The sequence below is a fragment of the Sarcophilus harrisii genome, chromosome 2 (assembly GCF_902635505.1).
Source record: "Sarcophilus harrisii chromosome 2, mSarHar1.11, whole genome shotgun sequence".
Classification (NCBI taxonomy): domain Eukaryota; kingdom Metazoa; phylum Chordata; class Mammalia; order Dasyuromorphia; family Dasyuridae; genus Sarcophilus; species Sarcophilus harrisii.
The window spans coordinates 18,998,593-19,022,196 of NC_045427.1; the positions used below are offsets into that span (position 1 = coordinate 18,998,593).

At 35.9% G+C, this 23,604-nt stretch overlaps 1 protein-coding gene across 11 annotated transcripts in view; it reads right to left on the reverse strand.

Annotated features, from left to right (window-relative positions):
* The window catches only part of ALMS1 (ALMS1 centrosome and basal body associated protein), a 106,492-nt gene that overhangs the window by 24,565 nt on the left and 58,323 nt on the right, over nucleotides 1-23,604 (reverse strand). For all 11 annotated transcript variants that reach the window (XR_004231543.1, XM_031949693.1, XM_031949692.1 and 8 more), the window contains 3 exons: nucleotides 18,375-18,547; nucleotides 4,889-5,014; nucleotides 2,637-2,807 (listed from right to left, as the gene is read on the reverse strand). Coding sequence is in view for 10 of the 11 variants with exons in the window: in XM_031949693.1 (XP_031805553.1) it covers nucleotides 2,637-2,807; nucleotides 4,889-5,014; nucleotides 18,375-18,547 (470 nt within the window). In the remaining variant the exon portion in view is untranslated. The remainder of the gene's footprint in view (nucleotides 1-2,636; nucleotides 2,808-4,888; nucleotides 5,015-18,374; nucleotides 18,548-23,604) is intronic.

Consider the following 23,604-nt stretch of genomic DNA (forward strand, 5'->3'; position numbering starts at 1 on the left):
AAACAGTTAAATGCTGTTAAAACTTTCAGTACATATGCCCAAAAAGGCTATCAAACTGCACATACCTTTTGATCCACAAGTGTTTCTATTGTACCTATATCCCAGAGACCATAAAAGAGGCAAAGGGAGCCACATGTGAAAACATATTTGTAGCAACCCTTTTTGTAATGTCTAGGAACTGGAAACCGAATGGATGCCCATCATTTGGGGAATGGCTGAACAAGTTCCAGTTTCTGAAGGTTATGGGATATTATTGTTCTATAAGAAATGACCAGCAAGATGATTTCGGAAAGGCCTGGAGAGACTTTCAAGAACTGAGGGTGAGTGAAGTGAGTAGAACTAAGAGAACATTGCACACAGTAACAGCAAGAATATATAATGATCAATTTTGATCTTTTTAACAATAAGATGATTCAGATAAGTTCCAATGGTCTTGTGATGGAGAGCTATCTGTACCAGAGAGAGCACTATGGGGACTAAATGTGGTTCACAGTGTAATATTTTCACCTTTTTTTGTTATTTGCTTGCTTTTTCCTTTCTCATTTTTTTTCCTTTTTGATCTGATTTTTATTGTGCAACATGATAAATGTGGAAAGATGTATAGAGGATTTGCACATGTTTAATCTATATTGGGTGACTTGCTGTGGCAGGGAAGAGAGGAAGAAAATCTTGGAACCCAAGCTTTTGCAAGATTTGCAAAGGTGAATGTTGAAAACATCTCTGCACGTATTTTGAAAATAAAAAGCAAATTTTTAAAAAAGTTTCAGTAACTAAAGAATTACAGACCATACACTCTTTGGGGACCCTTCCTCTTTGTCTCAACCATCCAGACACAGTTACAGATATTCTCCCCCAGTGATCCTTGCATCTTGGGTTTTTGCAGAAGGAAATCCATGAAGCAAGTGCTGAAGCTACCTTGAGGGCTGCCTGTATAAGATACTAACCTTGCTCATGCAGAAACTATGCTCTGATGTGGTGCACTACTTTACTTGCTTTGTTTTATGTATTAAATAAATAAGATCAGAATCACTAAAGATAAAATTTTGGAGTACAAACTAGAGTAATTTGTGACTTTTTACACTTGCCAGAATCCAAATGTCATGGGATGAATGTATAAATATTATACATATTAAAATGCATGCCCATATATATTTGAAGAAATGCTTTTTTTTCTTTTATGATAATATTTTTAGTGCATATGTTCAAGCTGATCCTTACAGCGTAGTTAGACTAGACACACACTGATCTGCATTAGAGTCCCCATTTGGCACTTGTATGGAGGCACCGGCTCCTCAAAGGCTCTACCTTAGAGAATACAGTCTGCCACACCAGAAAGGCTTCAAAGAAAGGGGTCCAACACTAGGTCATATATTTCATCAAAGGCAAACCCATCAAAGTTTAGAAAGGCTCATTCACAAAAGGCTGACTGCTGGATAATGAGTATTTCTGGTCACCATCAGTCAAGATGCATTTATCAAGCACTTACCATGTGCTGAGCACTGTGCTAAGGCTCTGCTCTCATGGAGCTCCCATGCAAACATGGCTATCCATACAAGAACTATGAACAGCAACTCAAAAATTACGTCTAGTCAGATGAGGAAGGGCATTCTGTAACAGCATCTGTGGAGGGGTCAGCCCTACTCTGTGAAGTCACCCATTCTTACTCACTAAAGCATAGATACAGACCACCCCTCTCACGCTCCAAGAAGTTTCTTGTCTCCCTATTTGCAGTGAGTCATAATCTACCCCCATAACTTGTTTATTAAGCATATTTCAAGATTACCAACACATTCAATCAATCAACTACAGCCATGACACGTTTTTGGATACTAGACTGGCCGCAGGCTTATCCATCGATCACGATGCTATGTTGTTGCTACCAGCGCCTGGCGCCAATGATGCCAAACGTGGCAAGCCGAGACCCTCTCGTTTTCCTTCTAGCCTCTGCCACGGACCAAATCCTCCCTTTCGCCGTCTTTTCCCACACAGATAGATGAGTTGCATCTAACCCTGGTTTTCAATGTCCAGTACCCTTAGGTGTGAGGTCTTAAGGAGTCCACTCTAAAATCTGCCAGCAAGGCAGGAATCCCAGGCCCCTCCCAAGCCACTGGCGCACAGACTGACACTGATACAGCCATTATCTCATCTGATCCTCCCAAAAGCTTCCCAGCCCCACATCACTTATCTGTAAACTAAAATCCATATGGCAATTTTACTTAATCCAGCGTTAATGACTCTGATGTCTGAAATTTACACAGCCAATCGCTGCTCTACCATCATACTGCACTGGAGGCATCTCAAAGGGATCAAGAACCACCTCAAGGGTTTTGCACAAAACTACTTAAAACAAACTGGGTTTGTACTTCCATCATAGGAGTGTCCGGGCCAGTCTCATTCTCAGATACCAAACAATGTCCTTTGCTCTTTTCCCTGCATCTCTGATGTCACTGCAGTACCTCCTATGGGCAGCTCAGAGTCTAACAGTCATCCGGGGCACTTGGAGGTGCCCATTATTGCTCATTCAAGAGAGACTTTACTTGGAGCACAAAACAGAATTGAACAGCTTCTGGCAGCACCAGGGCATGGGACTCGGAGCACAGGAGAGACCAAAGCCAGAAAAGCTGTGAAACACATACCTGAGGCTTTTTCTGGGGGGGGATTCTGTTCTTCCGTCCAGGCTGACTTACACGCGGTCTTCTTGCTATAGATGCCCTCCTTGTGCTTAATGGTTACAATGTCGCACACGTTCTCATCCCTTGTGCCCAAAGCATCAGGAGGGAACTCTGGAGCAATGGCATCATTGGAGCCTGGTAAGAGAAAAGGAAACATGGGAGGTACAGTGAGAGACAAGGCCCACAAGGATCCCACTGGCTTTCAGAAGCAACTTTCTGAATGTGAATCACAGTTCATCATAAAAAGACAATACAAATAAATCCAAGTGCTAGCTAATTTTCTTCTAACATGGAGTTCCACACACCAATATTTCTTACCAACAGATTTCCCAAATGAGATAAAGAGGGAGGGGGAAGATGAGCAGATAAATGATAAAACAAAATGAGGAAGTGATTCCCTGCAGAATCTGAGAATCTACTATCTCAAAATAGCAAGAAAGGAACCAGATATATAGTAATTAAAATAACAATAAGAAGAGGATGGGAAATACTCCCATCTAGTGAAAATAAAGCTTTCTGAAGGAACTGTGATGTAAGGATTCATACTCTCACAGTCCATGCAAGATAGCTGACCTAACAACTTACTTTTCAAGTTTTGGCTGTGGTCCTTTTCTGGCCTTGTCTTGTTAATACACACACATACACATATGCATGCATATATATACACAAACATATATATTTATAAATATATATATATATATATATATACACACAAATTCTAAATGTATACATTTGCATATGGTTTTATAAATATATATATTTGTGAATATATTTAAGGAACAAAACAAGAGAGGAAAAAGAAAAATATGATTTTAGATTCTAAGTTGAACATAAAAAAGAATTCAGTTATGAAACTTTGGATTTCAATATCACCTAATTTTCTTTTAAAGTATATAAATCCAACCCATGCCTTTAACCTGGCCCTGTTTCCTGGACTTCCTTTCCACACCCACTGTCCCACTATGCAGGTTTGGCAGATGGCCTTTCCATGCCTTCCGGGGAACTGGGCCTCCCTCTCAGGTCCCTGCTCTATGTGTCCCATGAGGTACCCATCTGTGGACCCCGTTGGGTCTCCCTTTAGAACACAAGCTCTTTGAGGACACACACTAATTTTGCCTTCTTTCTCAGTGCCTAAGCAAACAGTAAAGCATTTAGCATGCTGCTCACTTACTGCTTGACTGATCTGCATAACTAGAGTCCAATTACAACAGTCTTCTTATTGCTCACTACTGACACATGGCCCTCCTCTATCTATGCTCTGGCCTGGGAAGAAACATCATTTCTTACCTCACTAAGTTCCTCCAAAACCTGAAGGCAGTTTTTCCTAAACCACAGCACCCCCACCCTCACCAGCTGCTATTGCCTCAACCGTCCTACCTACAAAAAATTCCCTCATAGTTTGTGCACACTTACTTATATATCCACATGGGCACTTTTTCAAGTGGGGCAGAAATTGAGTGGCATGTTCACAACATGAGAGTTAGATTACTTAGAAGACAGAACCCAGTCAACAGAGGTTATTTCAATGTCTAGTAAAAACAAGATCTAATTTAAAAAATAAAAAAAAATAAAAAGTTCTAAAGGTTTGTAAACTAAAACAAAACAGGACCCACAAGAATAAGTGAATGACAATTCAATTCCAATTGATCAGTGATCAGTTACACCCAACAAAGAAACACTGGGGGAAATGAATGTGGACCACCACATACCATTTACACTCTTTCTGTTGTTGTTTGCTTGCATTTTTGTTTTCTTCCCAGGTTATTTTTACCTTTCTAACTCCAATTTTTTTCTTGTGCAACAAGAGAACTGTATAAACATGTACACATATATTGTATTTAAGATATAATTTACCGTGTATGAGACTGCCTGCCATCTAGAGGAGGGGATGGAGGGAAGCAAGGGGAAAATTGGAATAGAAGTGTTTGCAAGAGTCAATGTTGAAAAATTACCCATGCATATGTTCTATCAATAAAAAGCTATAAAAAAAAAAGACTAAATGGATGAAACAAAATGTACTTAATTTCTAAACAGAACCCGAAGACTGACATGACCCACTAACAATTATCTAGATCATTCAGTTATTTAAAGTGAGGGTTTTTTTTTTTTTTTAAATGAGCTTTCCACAAGGAATAGTGAACAAAAAATCCTGAAGTACTTTCAATTTTCAGACTTTATCATAAGACACTAACACAAATCAAAGATTCACATGTTACCTGAGTGGGTGCTTTCAAGAGTGGTGTCTGATTTGGCGACAGGATACTGGAGGGGTTCCGTTAAGTGTGGAACATAGTACATTTCAGCACTCCCAGGAGGCTTGTAGGGCAGCAGTGAAAACTGAGCTGTAGGGATGGAAAGCATCATAGGGCAATGATGAAAACCAAAATATAAAATGGGCAAGCTGGGTGCAAGCTTCAGGGTCAGGAGGACCCAACTTCAGATCTGACCTTACCCACTTAATAGCTGTGGAACCCTGTTCAAGTCACTTGACCCCAAATGCCTCAAAAAAAAAAAAAAATTAATAAAGTAAGAATTGGACAAGACACAAAGAGACAGGTTTTGTTCTGATCACAAGGATGAAAAATATTAGATGCTCATGTTCTCATGTTTTTCAAGTGTCTGAAATATGGTGATTCTCACTCAAGAGCCTTTAAGAGGAGGCAAGGCAATTAAACTCTCTAAAGATTAATTTCTTTATCTGTCAAACAGGAAATAATAACACAGGGACTCTGGCTCAAATAATTATTAGAAAAAATTTTATATACCTTACACTGATACATAAATTGGCACCATCATAATTATAAAAATCACATACAACCAAACTATATCATACTAAGGAAAAAATAAAAGATTAACAGAACACATCTGATAATTCAGAACTAGAAGCAAAAATACCTAACAAACTAGCAATCAATATATCCAATACCATAAAACAGAGAAGGCATCAATTATTCAATAAAAGCTGTTAGAAATGAAGAGCATTAAGATAGAAAATGGGATTAGATTTATATTTCACATCATATTCCACAATAATTCCAAAGGAATAGATTTAAAATACTAAAATGGATTTGTGATCTCATCAGGTTAGCTGTTCTTTCCAATAATGCATAGTCTAACCCATCCACCCTTGACATTCTTTTCAAGTGTCCTCCTTAAGCTCATTACAGGAGGTCCACTTAACATCCAACTTTAGACCCTGTAAGAATCCAAGTGGAACATTCAGGTGAGCCACCCTTTGTCTTCTCCCCTCATCAAATGGTCAGTCAGTCTATCTCCTTTTTCTATCATACACTTTTCTGATAACATCCTCTCTTTTTATTTCTCTTTGAAGTTTCTCAACTGTCAGTACCAGCTCACACCCACTATGTGCTTCTCCATTGCCCTCCACGTGGTTTCCATTTTCAGTTCTTTGGAATTTGTTGTGTTCTATGACTCACAGCTATATGGTATTGAAAAGAAAACATCCAAGGAAAGTACAGAAAATGATAGAAATATTTATAGTTCATCTATAAATTAGAAAATAATTAAATGGTATATCTATGACATTTATGGAGAAATGGAAAACTTTTACTATTAAACAGATAAATTAAAGCAGACAAAACAGATGGACAAGATTATATAAAATTGAAGGGTATTTATACAACAAAAAGAATCAAAAGTAAAAAGGAAACCCATCAGAAGAAAAATCTTTGCTAAAAATGTAATTAATAAAATTAATAAAAGTCAAACTAAATCCAGAAATTGAAATGAATTTTAGCAATAATATCCATTTCACAAAGAAAAATGGCTAAGGAATATGAATGGGTAATACTCAAAAGAAGAAATGAAAAGTACTGATTTTTTTCAAGTAGAAATATGTAAAAGAAAATTATTCAAACATATTAACTTTACTTCTTTAAGTAAAGAGCTTTAAAAATTCAGTGCAGTAAAATTTACATTAGCAAAAAGCACCTCACAATCAATAAGGGCACACTTTTATTTCAACATAAATATTACTGATGTGTTAAATTTCTTTTTATAAAAAGAGCACCATGTTTTAACCCATTAAAATGTTTTTACATGATTCTGTCATCCAACTATTTATTATTATTATTCATTTTATTTACTTATTTATCATTCATGTTTAATTCATTAATGGTTACTGATTATCTCTTCCAGGTCTGTACTATTTACAAATCTGATAAGAATGCCTTCTACAGATAACAATGCTAAACAAGGGGAAGTACAATTAAGTCCCATTTGATAGTATTCTAAAAATAAATCTTTTTTATGAACCCTCTATAAGTGGTATTCAGTCCAAGAGAAGTTATTTGATTTCAGTTCTTCCATACTTTCCTGAAGACTTGAGTTTCTGTCCCTGAAAAACACTTTTAATTCTTCCATGTACACAATCAATGACACCATGATAACTGCTGCTTATGTTAATGATGACCGTGAAGAAACACAAGACTCTGGAATGTTTCTTTAGTCATCAAACAATATTAGGATGTGCACTTAGCATTCAGATTATACTGTGTGTGTGTGTGTGTGTGTGTGTGTGTGTGTGTGTGTGTTTTAAATTAAATTACTGATAAGTTACAATACCCATATAGTATATATGGTAACTTCCTAGTAATCCAAATACTTAAGTAACCAACCAGATCAGTCTATTCCCCAATTATGATGGATATATAGAGATTTTAATATACCATTTGTAACTAGCAAAGTAGAAGGTTTTTTGGCATTTCAGATTTTCAACATTTTCTCACCCCATTATCATTAAGTAATGGATAATATCCTCAAACATGTCTATATCACAAAAACCACTGAATATTAGAGCCCAAATTGGGGGGAACAGAGTTGGGATGAGAAGAGTGGAGTCCAACTGGTAAATAAGATAACTGGACCAACAAAAGTACAATAAGAAAAGCTCAGACTAGGACTTTATAACTCTGAAGTTATCATACAATTACAAAGAAATTAAAATTGCTTCCTTTAATACCTAGGTTAGAAAGGCAAACCATAATGTAATAATTGAAGGCACATAAAGTCATCAATATAATATAATGGAATTGATGGCATAGTGACAAAATTACACAAAAATAAAAATGTAATTAACTTTAAATATCTATCAGTAATAAAGAAAATAATATAATAAATCATCTAAAACACTTATAAAAAGTCAAAAAAGATAGCTTGTGTAATTTCTGCCTTTTTGAATTTATATAGGCTTCTCTATAATATATTATGCTTTAAATTACTGTGAAAGTTCTAAGTGTACCTGCTAAGAATATGCATTCCCTGCTTCTCTTATTGTACTCTTTCTTTCCAGTGTGTGCAAAATTCTAATTCTAACATATTAAGTAACCAGGAAAAAATTGTGATTTAATTACTATGAATTTTTATATGTTTTGTCATATTCTGTTAATAGAATGTTGAGATACTCTACTATAATGGTGCTTTTGACTGTTGCTTGTACTGCTGATAACCTTCCTTCAATAAATTTAACTGCCAAGTTATCTGGGACATATAAATTTAGAATTTATCAAAAATTAGTTATTCCTTTTTATACTAACTACTAACTAAAAGCCTTGTCTATCTCCTTAAATGTTTTCTAATTTGAATTTTACTCTATTGGACACTAAAAACTACTCATTTCTAACTTTTTTTTAAAAATGCAGCAGCATCCCATAGATCAATCTGTTAATTTAGATCTTTTATATTAAATATGTTTCCTATAAGAAAAATAATATGTTTTACTGTTTTGAACTATTTTGAACTCTCTGAACTATTCTACAATTCTTGTTTTTGAATGGGAAGATTCAGCCCATTTACATTTACTAATATATTTGATATGCCTACTAAAATTTTCCTCTGATTATTACTGAACTAGAGGAAGTGAAACATTTTAAATCTTCTGTATATTTTTCAATTATTAAAATAGTCAATGAAAAATATCATTTATTTGTTAAAGTATTAATTCTTATACTTCCCTGAGTTTAACAAGTCTTCTCTTTGGAACTTAAACTTCTTTCTTTTTTCTCTTATGTTTTTAATGATATTGTTTCTCATCTGTTAGCTTTTATTAGCAATTTTGAAGGTGATCTAAATGTATTTTAATTTTAATTTGCCACTGTTGTTGACAACACATTTTAAATGAAATTCGTACTTGACTGTTTCTATTATAATAAAAAAAATTATTTTTACATCTACACAAGCATGCATATGCATGAATATGCAAGTATACACATATATGTATATGTAAACATGCATATTTTAAATTTTCATTGTAATTACTAAAAGGCAAAATGTTATTTTCTTGTTAAATACTTATTTCATCTTTTTGGATTTATGAAATGATTTACAAGAACTGAAAAAGATTATAGAATTTAATTCAGGATTTAGTCTGTGAATCCCCATCCAAATCATACCCTGCCCCAAGAACTAATTGCCATGTTACTTTGGACCTCAGTTTTCTTCTCTATAAATATGAACATTGTAACAGATAATGTCATATTCCTTCCTGCTCTAAATTTATGATCCTCTGATAGCTTAAAGAACTTTGTTGATAACTTCTTCCATTTCATTTTCTAATTTTCCAATGAAAATTCTATTTTCCAAAAGCATAAATATGTTTGCCAAATATGGGATTATAGGAAAGGGAAATGAGAGGAAATACTACTTTTAAAATGTGTTTTTGCTTATATATGTCCAGCTTTGTTTGACATCATTTCCAAATTGTTCCTGAAGCAACAATAACAACCATTACCTCAAAAACTTGAAAATTTCCACAAGTATTACTTCCTTTAATCTTTATATTAGTTGGCTAATTATTATCTTCAGTTTTCAGATGAGGAAACTGAAGCTTAAGTAACATGTCTAGGATCACAAAGATAGTAAGCCCAGTATTGATCAAATTGACATTTTAAATTTTAATTTCTCTTTTAAAATATTTTCCTTAATGTTTAGGAAAAAACTTTCTTTATAATTCTAGACATCCAATTACATATTTTTGGTGAATCAACTAGTATTTCTCATACTAATAGCTTAAATATTAATTACCTCTACCTAAAGGGTATAAAGACTATCCATACAGAAAAGTTTCCTGATTAAATACTGAAAATGATGTTTAACTTTTTTTCCTTTTTAAAAGTCTTCTAAGAAGTCAATTATTCTCATGTCTGCTATTCTGTCATGTCTTCCATTTCTGTTATTTGGTGCTACATAGCCATTTATTGATTTTCTAGTTCTATTAACAATGGGTCTGGTTCTTTTATTACTTTTATTATCTGCAGAGCAGTGTACAATTTCTTTTATTATTATTTGGCATTTGCACTGATGATTTTGGAACGTTCTTTCAAATGTCATTATGCAATTTATCATTCAGAATTTCTTGTACTGTATCCATTGATCATCAACTTGTTTCTAAAGAAATAGAAACTTGATAAAAATGACAAGTTGTTTTTATAAATCATGTTTTTTATATATATAAAAAGGATTTTTATAAATCATGTACTACCTAAGAAAATCCCATGGGATTTTGCTTCCTTACAAAACTAGAGAAAATCATAAGGAATTTTACATCTAAAGCTTATAAAAATATTAAGTGTCTTAATGAAAAAGGAGATAGAAAAGAGGGCCTTCATTCTCAAACTTTTAACATTTTATAGTTCTCAATAAATCTGGCTTATCTTGGTCAAAAAACAGAGAGAATAGGACATAAAGATTAGACATCTAACCAAATTTAAACACAAGACTTGAGAAATTTTTAGAAAATAAAAGCTGAAAAAAATTCAGTATTATCAACATAGTAGGAAAATTTGACTGTAAATTTGGCAGAAGCAGGGAGAAAAAAAATATTTGGACCTATATATGCATAGCTATTCCAGGATAATATCAATTGACAAAGTAAAAAAGTTAAAAAATAAATAAATAAACTCCATTCAAAAAATGGAAATGGTACAAATATTTAGACCAATTGTGGATAGCATAAAATTTTTTGATCCAATGAATGAATTTTTTTTTAAATATAGAAAATGAAAATAAAAAAATGAAATGAACAAAATAGAGAAAGGATAGAAATTGCTAATTCATTAAAAAAAATTAAGCAAATTGATAAAATAACTGGTACAACTAATTAAGTTCCCCATGGGAAAAAAACTCAAAAATAAATTCAGGAATTAAAAAAGAATCTCTTTCAACATATCAATATATGTATTCTCATTTAATATGGGTACATGCCCTTGAACAATGGGAATTGCTTCTTTCAATCAGTCACAGAGAATCAGGGTCAACCAACTTGCTGTGACTAAAGTTTCCTCTAATTAACCTAAAATTGCATGCTGCTTTCCATTTACATGTCTCTCCCACTATTTGGCTAGCTAATCTACTTTGTGGTTACACATTTTTCTGATAATGATATCCTTTATAAATAAAATGGAGGATTCATATGGAGAACCAGGAAATTGTTGCAGTTTATTTATATCGATATTCACCTTTTCTTTCAACCTCAACTTTAATTTTTTGGAATATTTAATAACTAAAAACCATACATCATCTAAATAATAATAAATGTGCAAAAGATGTCCCTCTACTTTTATCCCAGTAAAGAGATAAAGAACCACAGGAGAGAAATAAGGCACCCTCAATAATTTCCCATAATGGGCTTAGTCAGCATAAATGTCCTTTCTTACAAAGGATGGTTTGACTGGGAGCTACCTGGAAAATAAAAGTGATGTGAAAAAATTAAGAGGCAAAAATAAAAATATTAAGAAAACAAACTGGATTTTTATTTCAGGGAAACATTTGTCAACAATAAAGCTAGTACAATTTCCCCAAAATAATCAAGCTGGGTCATCATGTCCTGTTCAACACTAATCCTATGGTATTCAATGGCCTTCATTTGAACTAGAGTTTTCTCCTACAGGACAATTTTAAATGATGCTATTTACAACAAATTTTAGCCTAAACAGTAAGTAAAACTTGCTCCAACTTGTTGCCATCTGCCAGGCCCAAACATGAGACCTCTCTGGAAAGAAATTCCACTGCAGGACTGAACAACTTGGGCCAGCCCACTGAGTTTTGTCTCTTGCACAAAGACCCACAGATCTGCACTGCCAGTTAAATGGCTACAAGACAGGCCATGGTTCCTCCACAAATATTCCCAGCAAGATCTTAAGAAGAATCAGACAGAATGACAACCGAGAAAGACAAAGAGAAACTCCTGTCAGCGTGCTTTCCCAGACAAAACCTGACCTCATGAGAAGGGGAGAAGGGCATAAACATTTCCATGGTGTGCCCGGCACTGTGGGGGCAAACTGGACCCTCACCACAACCATGGGAGGGAGGTTCTGTTATGAGCCCTATTTCAGGGTCACACCAAGGACAGTGGGGCACACAGAAGTGGGGCGCCCAGCCAGTGTCCAAGGAGAGATCTGACCTTGACCCTTCCTGATCCCAGACCCAGCACTCTAGAAAAGGTCACACACAAGCCAGAGGCCTGCAGCTAATTCTAGGAGCGGACAGAAGCCTCCAGCCATGAAGGCCAGAGCCACAGAGCCACCCTCTCCAGGCAGGCCTTCCCTCTGGGTAAGGCACAGACTACGCCGGGGGGCTCAGGGAAGCCAGTGGATCAGAACCGGGACCAAACAAGGTCTGACGGCCACCCCTGCACACAAACCCAGGGAAGTGCCAAAGAAGGTCTAGGTCCAGAGAGGCCTGGGAGACAGAAAACACAGAACAGAGCAACTCCCCCAAGTACCAGCAAAGCCCTGGCAGGAAAAACAGCTGGGCTGCCACCACCACCTATACTACCGCTGCCATCTGCACTACCTCTGTCACCTGCACTACCTGTTGCCTGCACCGCCGTTGTTACTACCTCTGTCACCTGCACTACTGTCACCTACACTACCTCTGTAACATGTACTACCATTGTCACCTACACTACCATTGTCACCTGCACTACCTGTCAATGCCACCTGCACTACCTGTCACCTGAGCTACCTGTCATCTACACTACCTGTCACCTGCACTACCTCTGTCACCTACACTACCTGTCACCTACATTATCTCTGTCACCTGCACTACCTGTCACCTACACTACCTCTGTCACCTGCACTACCTCTGTCATCTGCACTCCCGCTGCTATCTGTACTATCTCCACTGCTGCTAATGATGCTAATAAAAATAATAGCTAGCATTTATTTACATAGCACTTTAAAGTCTACAAAACACTTCATGGGATCTTCCCAATAACCTTGTATAGTCAGTACTATTTTTCCTCCCAATTTATAGATGAGACTACTGACAACAGCAGAGAGGAGGTGACTTGTCTGGAGTCACAGAGCTCCTAAGGGTTCAGGGCTGAATCAAACCTTGCTCCTTCCTGTCAGGTTAGCACTCTCTCCACTTTGCCATCTAACTGGCAACAAACTATAACAGTACCTATAAAAAAGGAACAAAAAATTTTAAAAGTATCCCAGCATAAAGAATTCAAGGAAGAATAAACTGTTTAGAACAAAAGGTGTTACCTTACCAAAGTAAGAGACCTGCCTAAAAATTGGAATGGACCAAACAGAAATCAATGATTCTGTGTGACAACAATAAAATAACAGAATCAAAAGATTTTTTTTAAAAATCTGGAAAAAAAAAAAAAAAAGTCCCTACCATCAAAAACAACTGACATGTAAAGTAGGATTTGGGGAAAGAATCTAACTTTCTGAAAATACAAAAAAACTTGGATGGCACACTTCAAGAAATCACCAATGAAAGCTGCCCCAATCCATTCAACCAGAGGGCAAAGTGCAAAGAGCAAGAATCTACTTGTCATTATCTACAAGAAAACCCAAAACAAAAACTCCCAGGAAGACAGTGAAAATCCTGCAAAACAACAAAAAAGAAAGTTGGCAGCAACTACTCAAAGAAAATGAAATTTTAGAATGTACTTGCCATACATAAAGATAAAAGCCTTACCAGCAAGAATAATTTACCCTCCAAGACTGAGACAAGCATTCTGACCAGAATTGAGGAGAAACTACTGAAATATAAAGTAAAGAGTTAACGGAAATCTACAAAGGCAAGCACAGGTGACTGGTGAAAGGGGCTCTATGACAAGGCTTTGCTTTATGGGAAACGAGTATATGCTGGCAGTATTGTTTGTACTGTGTTCTCAAAATTCAATTGATCTTTACCCAAAAGTCTGATGACTCAAAGAAAAAGGGGTGAAAAAAAAATCACTTCTCTGCTCAGTTTCAAAACATTCCAAGGATATCATCTGGCCAAGTTGGAAATACAGAAAAAAATTAAAGAAAAAAGACCCTTCCCCTTTTGCAGAAATTTAAGGTATTGCATACTAATTGAAGACTAAATTTACAAGTGAAATTGAATTAATGTGTATTTCTAAATTATTATGTATGTGGTTTGATTACATACGTGTGTGTGTGTGTGTGTGTGTGTGTGTGTGTGTGTGTATAAACATCACCAGATCCCTCTCTCACTTTCTCCCTTTCCTGGGGAAAACAACTAGACAATGAAGTATGTAGAGGTCACAGAAACAGGTGAGCTTTAAAATGCAACTCAATTTGATGCCCAAAGTGGGAAGAACACAGAACTACTGATTCTTCACCCAAACAAACACAATAGAAGATCCTCAATTTTTTGCCAACTATAAAAATATCCAGAATGAGAATTCCAGAATATTTAAGGAAATTTTAGGCCTCTTTAAAAGAAGAAAATAGAAGATTTCCATGACTGTAAAGTTATGAGTTCTATCTGGAGTTTGTTTTTGAGATTTCTCATTATTTCTAAGCTTTATTCCATAGATTTTGAAATTCTTATGGATATGAAAAAGTAATTGGAATCATGTTGTAAGATTTAAAATTTGGATTTATATCAGGTTTGATAAATTAAGTGGAAAAATTATTATTCAAGTAGAGTTCATCAGTTTTCTGAATGGTAACTGCTATTCTATACTGATCTCTGAATTGAACTAGTATAGAAGGCCCGAACTAGTAAACAAATCGAAAAGGTTTTCCATATAACATTGACAAGGTTCAATGTTGTATATACATGGATCAAGATAATTAACCTGGAAAAAAAATTTTGTGTTTATATCTTAAATCTATGATATTGTTTAAAGTTAAAGTTATAATTTTTTACACTGTAATTTTGGGAAACCATTGCATAGAGTGTTATTCATTTGAGGAATGATACTTAAAGAGTAATGTATTTATAACATTAAGAAGTTAGTTCCTCATTTGAAATGAATATTGAGTTAAATGAAAACACTGAATTATGAATTTCAGCCATCATTTGTCAGAGATCTTAATTTATAAAACAATTCTCTTCTGGTTAGACTGTCAAGTATTCACGAGGGCAAATTTTGGTTTTTAAAAAAAATAATAATGGCATTTATTTGTATTTGGGAAATTACAGTAATGATTTGTATTTGGGAAATTACAAAAGCCACTGGAAAGTCTCATTAACTATAAGATTCTGTGAGAACCTGTCAATCACCTGGATTTTCAGTCTTGTCAAGTTATAAAATCTTAATAGCTCTGTGAAAGAAATTACAAGAATATATGTGAATAAGAGCCTTAAAAACTCTGAAATAATAATTTGGTTCACAGTGGAATTAAGTCTCCCCTTGCCCCTAGGTTGCCCCTAGGTATATATTAATCATCCAAACAAAAATAAACCTCCATGAACAAACAGATAGGGGTGAGAGAGGGAGAGGTGGCAGCTTACAGGAGGGGGAAAGAAGGAAATTTATTCAATGCCTACTATGTGGCAAGAACTACACTAGGCACTTTCACAAATGTGAGCTCGGCTGATCCTTACAACAGCCCTGGGCGGAAGAGGCTATGGCAATACCCACTGTATTGGTGAAAAGGCAGCACTGGGATCACCCAGGCCTTCCTGACTCTGGGCCCATCATGCCAAGTACTCACTGCCTCCAACTGAAAGAAAATTTGCTTACAGTAATGATTTCTATGAGGAACTGTCTGACTACTCACTATAAACTCCATGGATAGACAGACTATATACTTTGATTGGTATATGTTAGAATGACATCGCTGAGCTGTGGATCAAGAGACCCCAGTTTATAAGAACTGATTCTGCACTTGTTTTCTTTTAGAAATTCATTAGAAATTAAGCTGTCCAGACTAAGAGCAGCCAATGGGCTCTCATACATGCCTTTACATCATGTGAAAACTCATAAAATATGATTATTTTTCTAATTTCTAATGGCTGCCTTAAGTTCCAAGATGTATTAAACTGAGGGGAACAAAGGCTTTTGGAAGAGCCTTGTACATACTTAATAAGTACTAAGGAGAACTGTTTCTAACTAATTGTAATTTGTCATGAGTGAGAAATGACTCTGCCCTACTCTAAACACTAAATAATACAACAGTTGTGTCTGAGATGTGGAATATCTTTGTTCAATAATTTCATTTTCTAAGTATTGATTCCAGGAATAATCTTGAATTATTGTTAAGCCAGCATTCCACAATTCAAGGGAAAATGCCAAAAGTGGTTCGAAGGGAGTACCCCCTAAAAACACTCCAGATGGATGGAGATGGCTGTAAAGACTGAGAAATTAGCATTACAGATATCATGTAATGCCTCTTGACTCAGTTTCCTCACTGTGCAATTTCCTTTCTAAGCAGGAAAGATTCCCACCTGGTAATTCGTGAGCCTAGCTAAGAACACTCTTTCACTTCTGTAAAACTCTACTGCACACCTGGCTGTTCCAAAAAAGGTTATTTATGACTTTTACCTGAAATCAAACAATGCAGAGGGAAGTTTGTCCCATTAGGCCCATGACAGGGCAGTCTCTGTCCGTAGTGATAGTGCTGGCAGTCTTGAGAGTGCTGACAGTGTCACTACCACATCCAACAATTTCTCTTTACAGCAAAGCTCTCCAACCAGGCCAAAGGGGCTGCATATGTTTTCTAGTGTTACAGCCATCAGGCATCATTAAGCCTACTATGCTGAGGATGTCAGAACAAAGGCCCCTGCACCTGGTATTTAAATTGTTCTCAATTTATGGCCATTGCTGGTCTCAACTTCCTAACCTCGGCAACTGGGACCAATCATTTCTTAGACTTCCCATCTCCATGTTCGCTGTTCAAGAGGCATGTGTTTGTGTATAAGCTTTGGTCGTTACAGTCTGTCTTTCTGTCTAAATAATTCTCATCTCTCTCATGACATAAGGATAAACTATAGCCCCCCAAACTTCCCTTCTATCATGTTTCCCTTTCTGATAAGTGAATACTTCTCACAATCTTATACCATACTGCTCCCCAAAATTTTACAAACAAGTTTATTTAAGGAAACCAATGTATGAATGAGCACTCGGGAGTCCTTGGCCTGCCACTGCCCACGTGGAAGACGGCGCTGGGATTCCCACTCTGGAATCTGCGGAGGAGCTTCATCATCTGCATGTTGGGGGCCTGACAGGGAGCCTCTCCGAGACTCTTTCCAACTAGGAAGACCACCACCCCATCTCCTGACAGATAGGCCCAAAGGGCCACTAGCTTTTGGGGGATCCACATCCCGCCGCTGGTTCAGACTAATCGTGCGGCTCACTCAAACAATCCCTTGATTTTCATAAGATTGTCTTCTGCTTGCTCTCCTGCCCACTCCTGCCGACAAATTACAAAGCTGACTTTTGGGGACTATCCCTGCTGAACGTACAGCTCACAGCCTCAGTCCACAGCTCTCACCTCGAGTCTCTGGATAATAGCAACTTCTCCCTGTGTGTTCACTCTCTGCCACTTGGATGAGCCTGCCATCTATGCCCTAATCCAAGCTACAGCTAAGAATGTTCAGTGGCCCTGGAGGACACCCGGGCGCACATCCTGCCACGTTCCCAATGACTGAGTGCAGGCCATCGAACAGCTCTAAATCCACTGACAGAATTCAGTAGCCACCAAAGAAACAAGACAGAATGAAAAGGAGAAAAAGAACGGCAGGACGGTCTCTAGAAAGCGGCTCAATACCTCCAACAATTCACAAAATGCTTCCCGCCCCATACCCCCAGCAGAAACAACATGTTCCTACTGATGCTGTATAATCTCTCAGGAATGAGAATTCCCAGAGCCCAGAAGACAATGAAGGGATGCATAGTGTATGCAACGAGACCATAGCATGGCTCTAATGATAATTCACAGGCAAGAAGGCATGAGCCTTCTCTCCTTCTTGAAGGTCCTATTAATTTTTGTACACATGGTATCCCCATAATCTAAGTTCCTGCAGGATACAAAAGGCTTGAATTTTTTGTCTCTCTCCTTAGCACAGTGACATACCAAGTAGGAACTTCATAAGTGTTTGTCAAATGAATCACTGAAAGACCAAGCATAAGAATGACCAGATGACTTTTAAAATACAAGGTAATCACCAATCCTGGCATTCAGTGATCTACGATCTCATGTTGAGGGATGATGAACACTAACAGAATGAACAAATCATATTCTCTTGATTATGTAAAAAAACTTAAGATTCAAAAAAGCACAATAGATCCTATTTTTATTGAAACTTGATTTTATTGCCAACTTTTAAAAGCCACAAAAATGGAAAGATAAACTTAAAAGTTTCTCCTGCCCTGGTCATCACAAATCTCCAGGATGACACAAAAAATATAAGTTGGTCTACTGATTAGATATGCATCCCAACAGATTTCACATTTAAACGCACACATATAATAAAATCAAGCTTCCTTACCAGTTGGGTAATGAGATGGCTTCTTAAGAATGCTGTGAGACTGAGAATTAATAAAAATCTCTGATGACAATGTGGTTTTTTCTGGACTTTCAGTTGTTATTTGAGTGACAGCATCTGACGAGAGCTTGAGAGAAGTGTCACAGTCTGCATTCCTTAAGTTATGTGACGTTACACTAAACACAAAAAACACCACATGAAGTAAGATATGACAGTCTGTGATGGGAAAAGTATTTCATAAAAAGGTCAAGATCAAATTTGATGATATAAACTTCAAAAGGTTATCCCCCTCTCCCTACAATCCCACTCTTAATGCAAACCCTTCTTGACCCTGTTCATCCTTTAAGCCTAAACTTGCCCCTTGGGACAACAAGCTATATGATCTATTTGCTTTTCATAAAAAAAGAAACCATTCAATGTAAATCATAATGATTTTTCTTCAGAAACAGAAAAATATCCTCCAATCTCAAGTTCCTCTGTCACAAGATATGAACAAAAAATTGTTCTAAGAGCACAGTGGAGATAAATGCTCCCTTCCTCTGGGAATGTTCGGGAGAAAGTTCTCTGTAAACTTTGAAGAACTAAATAAATATGAGTTAGTATTTTTCACCAAAGGATATGATATCTGAGCCAGGATTTCTAGGATAAAGGCAAGATTTCAATCTCACTAAACATTTATCTAAGGACCTTTTGTACTCAGTATTGTGCTAACTGCTATTCTTGCCCACAAGAAGTTTACAATCAAATTGAGGTGTAAAAGGGGAGAGGGAGAGGTAACAAACAGGTATTTTCAACATAATTTAATAGAGCATTTAAGGTAAACCAAGATTATTAAACAGAACATTTAAGGTAATCTTACAAAGAAAGGCAACTATCAGATGGGAGGACTTAGAAAGAAATGGCATTCTTCAGAATGTGGGGTTTGACCTCAAGTCTTACAGGAAGCTTTTCTAGCTTTTCTATCAAGCAAGCAACAAGCATTCTAATAAAACAATAATAATAAGCCCCATCAGGCACTATGCAATTCACTGGAGAAACAAAGACCTCTCTATGTCTCACCACTACTACCACCAAAAAACCCAACATGGATCCTGCTCTCAAGGAGTCCAGTCTAATGAGAGATAACTTTCAAGCAATTATGCACAAATTCTACAGATAGGATAACTGGGAGATAACCTTGGGAAACCAGGAAAGCTTACAGAAGGAAGACTTTTGGGTAATACCTGAAGGAAGTCTTTATTAAATAAAGAAGGGAGAACTAATAAAAATAACAGAATTCTAGAAATGCATCTTCTCGTTGAGGAACAACAAGGTCAAGTATATGCATAAAATTGAGAAAGAGAAAGATCAATGAATTAGGCTTGCATCTAAAAAAACTCAAAAAAGAGCTAATTAAATTTAAAACCCCCAATCAAACACCAAATTTTAAATTCTTAAAATAAAAGGAGAGATTAATAAAATTGAAACTAAAAAAACTATTTAATTAATAAATACAACTAAGAGTTAATTTTATGAAAAAAAAAAACAACAAAATAGATAAATCTTTGATAAATTTTATTAGAAAAAGGAAAATCAAATTGTTAGTCTTAAAAATGAAAAGGGGGAACTTTCCACCAATGAAGAGGAAATCATAGCAATAATTAGGAGTTATTTTGCTCAACTTTATCCAATAAATTTGATAACATAATGAAATGGATGAATGCCTTCAAAAATATAGGTTGCTCAGATTAACAGAGGAAGAAGTAAATTGTTTAAACAGTCCCATTTTAGAAAAAGAAATAGAACAAGCTATAAATCAACTCCCTAAGAAAAAATCCTCAGGACCAGATGGATTTACATGTGAATTCTACCAAACATTTACAGAACAATTAGCTCCAATGTTATATAAACTATTTTTAAAAATAGGGAATGAAGGATTCCTACCAAATTCCTTTTATGACACAGACATGGTACTGATACCTAAACCAGGTAGGTTGAAAACAGAGAAAAAAAATTATAGGCCAATCTCCCAAATGAATATTGATGCAAAAATCTTAAATAAAATATCAGCAAAAAGATTACAGAAAATCATCCCCAGGATAATACACCATGAGCAAGTAGGATTTATACCAGGAATGTTGGGCTTGTTGAATATTAGGATACCATTAGCATAATTGACTATATCAATAACCAAATTAACAAAAAACATGATTATCTCAATAGATGCAGAAAAAGCATTTGATAAAATCCAACACCCATTCCTATTAAAAACACTAGAGAGTATAGGAATAAATGGACTTTTCCTTAAAATAGTCAGTAGCAGCAGGACCAGGAGATCATTATATACTTCAATAACAATACTATATGATGACCAGTTCTAATGGACCAGGCTATCCTCAGCAACGAGATCAACCAAATCAGTTCCAATGGAGCAGTAATGAACTGAACCAGCTACGCCCAGAGAAAGAACTCTGGGAGATGACTAAAAACCATTACATTGAATTCCCAATCCCTATATTTATGCCCACCTGCATTTTTGATTTCCTTCACAAGCTAATTGTACAATATTTCAGAGTCTGATTCTTTTTGTACAGCAAAATAACAGTTTGGTCATGTATACTTACTGTGTATCTAATTTATATTTTAATATATTTAACATCTACTGGTCATCCTGCCATCTGGGGGAGGGGGTAGGGAGTAAGAGGTGAAAAATTGGAACAAGAGGTTTGGCAATTGTTAATGCTGTAAAGTTACCCATACATATAACCTGTAAATAAAAGGCTATTAAATAAAAAATAAATAAATAAATAAAAATAAAATGCTCAGTAGCATCTATTTAAAACCATCAGTAAGCATCATATGTAATGGGGATAAACTGGAACCATTCCCAATAAGATCAGGAATGAAATAAGGTTGCCCACTATCACCATTATTATTCAATATTGTATTAGAAATGCTAGCTTTGGCAATAAGAGATGAAAAAGAGATTAAAGGAATTAGAGTAGGTAATGAGGAAACCAAATTATCACTCTTTGCAGATGATATGTATACTTAGAGAACCCCAGAGATTCTACTAAAAAGCTATTAGAAATAATCCACAACTTTAGCAAAGTTGCAGGATACAAAATAAATCTCCAAAAATCCTCAGCATTTTTATACATCACTAACAAAATCCAACAGCAAGAGATACAAAGAGAAATTCCATTTAAAATATTTGGGAATCTATCTGCCAAAGGAAAGTCAGGAACTATATGAGCAAAACTACAAAACACTTTCCACACAAATAAAATCAGATCTAACCAATTGGAAAAATATTAAGTGCTCTTGGATAGGTCTAGCAGATATAATAAAGATGACAATAATTACTTAAACTAATCTATTTATTTAGTCCTATACCAATCAAGATTTCCAAGAAACTATTTTACTGACCTAGAAAAAATAACAACAAAATTCATCTAGAAGAACAAAAGGTCAAGAATTTCAAAGGAATTAATGAAGAGAAAATCAAATGAAGGCAGCCTAGCTGTATCAGATCTAAAACTGTATTATAAAGCAGTGTTCATCAAAACCATTTGGTATTAGCTAAGAAACATACTAGTTGATCACTAAAAAAGGTTACATTCACAGGACAAAATAGTCAATAACTATAGCAATCTAGTGTTTGACAAACCCAGACCCCAACTTTTGGGATAAGAACACTGTTTGACAAAAACTGCTGCAAAAATTGGAAATTAGTATGGCAGAAACTAGGCTCCCATACTTAACACCATACACTAAGATAAGGTCAAAATGGGGTCATGATCTAGGCATAAAGAATGAGAGTATAAATAAATTAGAAGAACATAGGATCATTTACCTTTCAGACCTGTAGAGGAGGAAGGAATTTGTGACCCAAGAAGAACGAGAGATCATTATTAATCACAAAATAGAGAATTTTGATTATATCAAGTTTAAAAGTTTTTGAACAAACAAAACTAATGCAGACAAGATTAGAAGGGAAGCAATAAACTGGGAAAACATTTTTAGAGTTTAAGGTTCAGATAAAGGCCTCATTTCCAAAATATATAGAGAATTGACTTTAATTTATAAGAAATCAAGCCATTCTCCAATTGATAAATGGTCAAAGGATATGAACAGACAATTTTCAGATGAAGAAATTGAAACTATTTCTAGCCATATGAAAAGATGCTCCAAGTCATTATTAATCAGAGAAATGCAAATCAAGACAACTCTAAGATACCACTACACACCTGTCAGATAGGCTAAGATGACAGGAAAAGATAATGATAAATGTTGGAGGGGATGTGGGAAAACTGGGACACATTGTTGGTGGAATTGTGAATGGATCCAACCATTCTGGAGAGCAATTTGGAACTATGTTCAAAATGTTATCAAACTGTGCATACCATTTGATCCAGCAGTGTTTCCCTGAGCTTATATCCCAAAGAGATCTTAAAGGTAATGTGATAACTCTCCTCATGATTGGCGCTTGCTGAATGCGTGGTGGTGAGATAATCATAGGCAAGGATTGGAGGGCTGAGGGAGAGAGGTCAGAGGCACTTGGCTGCAAGATGAGGAGAGAGGCAGGCTGGAGACTCCGGATTCCAGAATCCAGGATACATCTTTGGCAAGCCACATGACAGCTTGTCTGCCTCCTTCACTTCTCCCCCTAAAGGCCAAAGACTTTGATTGATCCTGACTCTGACTGATCCTGAGGCCCTCTAGGGAGCTAATACATTATATTTGGCACCCAAATGTGGACTAAGTACCTGCATAAAGCTCAATTGTAATTTCAGTGAAGAAGTCCCTGTGACCAGGAAGTAGGGTGAATATTAAAATAGACAAGCAGGAAACTTTGTTAAGGGAACCTCCCCCCCAGCAATCCCTCTCCATGACTCGATTGCAAAAGACTACTTAAAGCCAAAGAAGAAGAGCAGAATACAGCTGATTTGAGAATAGAAACTTATCCTGTCATTGAACAGCTTAACTCTTCAGGTCAAGAAAAAAGAAGATAACACTCCTTTTAATCTAGAAATTATCAAAGATCTGAAAAAGGCTTGCACTCTTTATGGGGCTACCTCATCTGATGTTAAGGTTTATTAGCGAATTTGGCTTATGAAATTTTAACCCCTATTAATTGGAAATCTATAGCAAAAACATGCTTAGAACCTGGACAAAATTTCTTCTGGCTCTCTGAATATAGTGAACTCTGTAGGATACAAGCTCAACAAAATAGGCAAACTGGAGTTAATAC